This window comes from Nematolebias whitei, chromosome 23, assembly GCF_014905685.2.
Source record: "Nematolebias whitei isolate Nwh7 chromosome 23, NemWhi1, whole genome shotgun sequence".
In the NCBI taxonomy this organism is placed as follows: Eukaryota; Metazoa; Chordata; class Actinopteri; order Cyprinodontiformes; family Rivulidae; genus Nematolebias; species Nematolebias whitei.
This window is the reverse complement of record NC_056520.1, coordinates 9,650,658-9,655,904: the sequence shown is the minus strand read 5'-3', so window position 1 is coordinate 9,655,904 and position 5,247 is coordinate 9,650,658. Positions and strand designations below refer to the sequence as shown.

The 5,247-nt window shown below is 37.4% G+C and overlaps 2 protein-coding genes across 2 annotated transcripts in view; both read left to right on the top strand.

Annotated features, from left to right (window-relative positions):
• tbx19 (T-box transcription factor 19) overlaps nt 1-919 on the top strand; it is an 18,803-nt gene extending 17,884 nt beyond the window's left edge. Inside the window, exons 6-8 of the mRNA XM_037696369.1 lie at nt 249-410; nt 523-685; nt 754-919. Of these exons, the coding sequence (XP_037552297.1) occupies nt 249-410; nt 523-685; nt 754-919 (491 nt within the window). The remainder of the gene's footprint in view (nt 1-248; nt 411-522; nt 686-753) is intronic.
• A 1,321-nt stretch (nt 920-2,240) lies between these two features.
• Nucleotides 2,241-5,247, top strand: part of pcid2 (PCI domain containing 2) — a 6,863-nt gene continuing 3,856 nt past the window's right edge. The window contains exons 1-7 of the mRNA XM_037696607.1: nt 2,241-2,326; nt 2,886-2,949; nt 3,030-3,119; nt 3,185-3,258; nt 3,345-3,410; nt 3,485-3,526; nt 3,600-3,654. Of these exons, the coding sequence (XP_037552535.1) occupies nt 2,914-2,949; nt 3,030-3,119; nt 3,185-3,258; nt 3,345-3,410; nt 3,485-3,526; nt 3,600-3,654 (363 nt within the window). The 5' untranslated portion in view covers nt 2,241-2,326; nt 2,886-2,913. The remainder of the gene's footprint in view (nt 2,327-2,885; nt 2,950-3,029; nt 3,120-3,184; nt 3,259-3,344; nt 3,411-3,484; nt 3,527-3,599; nt 3,655-5,247) is intronic.

The following is a 5,247-nucleotide window of genomic DNA, read 5'->3' as shown; positions in this document are numbered from 1 at the left end:
CTAAAGCTAACCAACGTACTTTTGACGAAAAAAAAAACAACTTTTGACGGAACACAGCATTTTGCGCATGCGACCGAATACGAGTATGGCAAGCTGGCTATAGTTAGCTTGTAGTTTCGCTACTTAGATCTCGAAGAAAGGAAAAAAAAAAAAATTAAATCTCAACTCTTCCTCCAACATTATATCAACCTAAAGGATTTATGTTTTCTCTCTTTTTATTTATTTTTTTAATATTTCTGGTTTCCCAGGCTGGTCGCTGTGCTCAGCAGGAGGGGGTGGAGCCTTTTCGTACACCGGAAGTCTCCCCCTGGCATCACATCATCACCACCATGGTTACAAGCATCACGGTTACCCGGGGCGACACACGCCTTATCCCACTGCCTACCTGCCACACCGTTCGCACTCCTCAGGTGGAACACCTTTAAAACTCTGCAGTTTGATAGAAAAACGTTTCTGTTCAGATACTAGACTTTTAAAAACTGGATGTTACCGTTCTACTTCCTGTTTCCTGTTCGGTCCCCCCACCGTGTCTGTCTGAAGGAGTTCAGGTATTAGCTGAGGGTTGGAGTAGCTCCTCCCCACGTCCTGCCTCCTCTTCCTCCTCTTCACCTTCGCCCGCCTCCCTGACCCTGACCAGCACTGCTCCTTCATCACATCTGCCTCCTCCTCCTCCTCACAGCTCCAGGTGAGACTCTGGCCACTCCCTTAAATGGTAATTTGTCTAGTCAATCTGAACCTGCTGTTTGTTTTCAGTCAGTACCCCTGCCTCTGGACGGTAGGCTGCTCTGAACTAAGCCCCGCCCACTCACCGTGTTCTACTCTCCATGGACCAATCAGCAACGAGAGCCTCATGCAGCCACCTGGTCACGGTAGAGTGGGTGGGGCTCCATGGCCACCTGGCCACACCCACTCTTTCTGAGGACGAAGATTAGTCAAATCCAACAAACAGGAATCCAACTGGTTTTTATTATTATTATTATTATTATTATTATTATTATTATTATTATATAAATTATGTTAAATCTGAAATTATTCAAATGTTTTATTTTGCAGAAAAAATGAGAAAATGCCTGAGAACAGTTCCGTTAAAAGCTTAAAGAGCCTGGTTTCATTAAACGTACCTCAGAAAATAAAAAACTACAGTATTTTTTTTTTTTTTCAAATCTTGCAACAACGGTTAACTTTTTCTTAATTCCATCAGTAGAAAAGCCAGTTTCCTGGAAAATAAAACTTACAGTTTAGTTGAGGTTATCTGTTTATTGTTATAGTTTTTATCAGTTTAAAAAACACATTTCATAGGTTTGTTTTTACAGTCCGAACGTTCAGCTGCTGATTGGCTTAGATTGTAGTATTTCTACAAAGTTAAATATTAATGATTCCACATCTGACTGATTCTAATTGAATGTTTGTATTTATCTGTAATTATCTATGTGAATACCTGAATTCTGTGTTCTAATTGTTGTAAATACCTGCTGCTTTGTGCCTCTGTGTTAATAAGTAACTGTTGAAATGTTTAAATGATCATCATGTGGTGCACCCTGGTGTCCGAAGGTAAAACATGTTTGTGTCTTGTTTTATTATTTGTCTGAATAAAAGAACTTCACAGTCTGTAAAACCAACTTTAATAAACGTAAAAACATTGAATCTTCAGATTGTTTTTTTTTGTGTGTTTTTTTACACTTGGGACACAAGAGAGGCAATAAGTGTTCATAAAGTTTTTGTAATCTTTTATTTTCTTAATGGAAAAAAAATGGTTAAACAACAGCAATGTTTGTAGTTTGCTGAGTCACAGTTACTGTCTCCTAAAGCATAAACATGTAAAACAAAAATTATTGTTTCAAATAAAATGTTGCGCATCTGAGGTGCAGTTTCTTTATTTTGATCATGTATGTTGTTTTGTAGAAGACGGCATGATAACAGAACATGCAGCAGCAAGGGAGCTAATAATTTATTATTTACAATTTATATATATGTACATATATGTATATGTATATATTTACATCATATATTTCCTTGTGTTTTTAAATATCTAATCCTGCATGTTTATTATTTAGAGATCTACGTAAAACTCTGAATAATTTTAAAAAGTCTAAAAAGGTGTAATCTATCCTAAACTTTAATCTCCCATAAAATGATATAAGAAGTCCCAATAAATCTTCAGAAACTCTAACCGAGCGCTTTTATTTTGACACAATCCCGCTTTCCGGAACTTTGAACTCTTAGACCCGGAAGTTGTAGTTTTGTCCGTCGGAGGAAGTGGTCCGCCTTCCGCTCTGACAGAACCGCGGCTGGACGGAGTTTTTCTGCATAAATCGAGATTTTGAAGGTGTGTTTTTTTTTTTTTTTACTTTGCAGATGTTTGTTTGTTTTGCTTCCTGGTAAACATGAAATAATTTCATTTAGAGTCGAACACGTAAAACTGAATTTTTATTTTATCTCAGCTCTAGTGATTATTAAACTTTGCTTGTAAATCTTATTTTGACTGTGTTTTATTTTGTAATTGAAGCTTGTAAAATGTGGCTTTTCGTTTAATATGATGTATTTTTATGGTCAGTTTTAGTTTAAAATATGTCAAAGTAACTCGTCTCGTTGGGAAAACGTGGTGTTTTTTATTGTAATTCTCAGGCTTTAACAGTTTTACGAGAATATCAGCTCCTTTTAATTGTTTTATTAATTTAATTTAGTTAGTTTTAAGATGGATAAATGCAAATTTAGCAGTCCCAACAGTTTTTAGACCAGTTTACTGTTCTTTACCGCCTGGTTGAATTTAACGTCTCGTTTACTAATTAAGTAAACAAAGAAAAGGGGCGGGGCTTAGAAGCAGCTCCACCTACCCATGTCAACACTTTAAGGTGAATTTTGAAGCAGGTTGTCTTTGTTTTCAGGTGTAAACTGAATCAGCCAGCGGTCATCATGGCTCACATCACCATCAACCAGTACCTGCAGCAGGTGACCTTTGACCTCTACTTCGTCGCCTCTTGTTATAATCTGGGATTAACAGAGATCAACTCAGTGCTTTCCTCCTACAGATCTACGAGGCCATTGATAACCACGAGGGGCCCTTCTGCGCCGAGCTGCTCTCCTTCAAGCACCCGCATGTCGCCAACCCTCGCCTCCAGGTGAGGCTCCGCCCACTCAGGTACACAGTTATTGGAGTGTAGACTCACCTGTGTGTGTGCTTCAGCTGTCCAGCCCAGAGGAGAAGTGTCAGCAGGTTCTGGAACCGCCGTACGATGAGATGGTGGCAGCTCATCTCAGGTGAGACAGACAGGTGATTCATCCGTTATTGATTATTGATTATAATGTCCATAGAAGGGAAGCAAACACACCTTTGTGTGTTACAGGTGCACGCTGGCCGTGTCCAATCATGACTTCGTTGAAGCCTACAAGTTCCAGACGCTCGTCGTTCAATATCCTTTATAAAACTGCAAAACACACGAGACGCCTCCAATCAATAATCGGTAATCGATCCTTGACCCCTGACGTCGTTCCTGAGGGCCTTCCAGTCCCACAAAGAGGAGAACTGGTGAGTTCAGGTTGATCCTGCTGCGAACGCGCTGCCTGTGAACGCACCGTCACTGATGCGTTTGTGGTTTCAGGGCGCTGCCCGTCATGTTCGCCGTCGCTCTGGATCTCCGGGTGTTCGCCATCAACGTGAGGAACTTTTATTAACTCGTCTCGAGTCCACTCTCAAATCACATTTCAATTCATAAAACGTCAAGTTGATGCTATTTTATTTATTTTATCAAAAATTAATATTTTCTTAATGTGCAGACTCTGACTTGATGTTATCTTTAGTTTCAAGTCATATTTAAATACATTTAATTCAATGTGTTTATGTGTATGTGTGTGTAAATGGATCTATATCCATTAAATGAGTTAATGATTTATTAAATTATTATTTATTAAAACTAAAACACTTCTAACAAGTGTCTTATGATGTCAAACATTTTCAAAGAGACAGATTAAACTAAAACTAGAAAATATCAATTTAAGCTGCGAATGATGGAAAATCACTAATACATGGGATTATATGATTTATTTTAAATCTACTTTAATATAAAGTAACTTATTTTAGCTGTTTTTAACGTCCCATCATTGTAAATTACAGAAATATAAACTTTTTTTGTTTTTTTATATAATTTTCTTGTAGTTGTGTGAATGTTTATTCTCTTGGGATCCATTTTTCTTAGTTTTTCAGCATCTTTCTCATTCCACTATTTTTTGTTCCATTTCAACAAATCACAAATTAAAACGTTCGGCTCTTTCAGGACAATCCTGCTATGACTTGGTATTGGTGCAACTTTAGCTTTTTGAAAATTTTTTGCCTTTTCTGCCTTTGTTTATTCTCATAGAAAATGAATTGAGTTCATTTTACATCCTTCAACTCTTTAGATCTGTTACAACCTTTTACTGCTCCTTTCACATTTTGTTCTGCTTCAGCTTCTTTGTGCAAATTTAAACCTTTTTTCAGCTACTTTCAGCTGTTTTGTCTTTCAGATTCTTTCTGCCATCTACAACATTTTTGTGCTTCTTCTAACTTCTTTCTGGTCCTTTCAGTCTATTTCTGCACGTTTCAGCTATTTCAGCTACTATTTAGCTGTTTTATGCTGATTTTAGCTTTTTCAGCTAATTCCACATTTTTTGCACTCGTTAAAACTTTTTTTTAACGTAATTCAGCAAAAAATGTGCTCTCTACACTTCCTTCTTGTAATTTCATCTTCTTTCAGCTTTTTAGCTACTTTTCAGCTGTTTTTTTTGTTTTTTCCTCAGAAAATTTCCACTTTTTTCTGATCATTTTGGCTCCTTTCAGCCTAATTGGGCAAACATGCTCTTTCTGCTTTCTTATGCTAATTTAAGCTTGTTCTACCTTTTCAGCTACTTTATAGAATTTTTTTTAGCTAATTTCAGCTGTTTTCCTATCAATTCAAGTTTTTTTGTGGTAACTGATGCTACTTTCAGCCTAATTAACTTCTTTCTGCTCATTTCAGCTACTATTTAACTGTTTTACTATGTTTAGCTTTTTCAGCTAATTCCACTTTTTTGTTTTAGCTCATTTCAGCTCTTTCCACTTCCTACCGCATATGACCATTTTTCTTTCGTCCAATCAGATGTGGCCCTCTGGATACGCCCATTGTTTTATCGTCCAATCAGATGTGGCCCTCTGGATACGCCCATTGTTTTATTGTCCAATCAGATGTGGCCCTCTAGATATGCCCATTTTTCTGTCGTCCAATCAGATGTCGC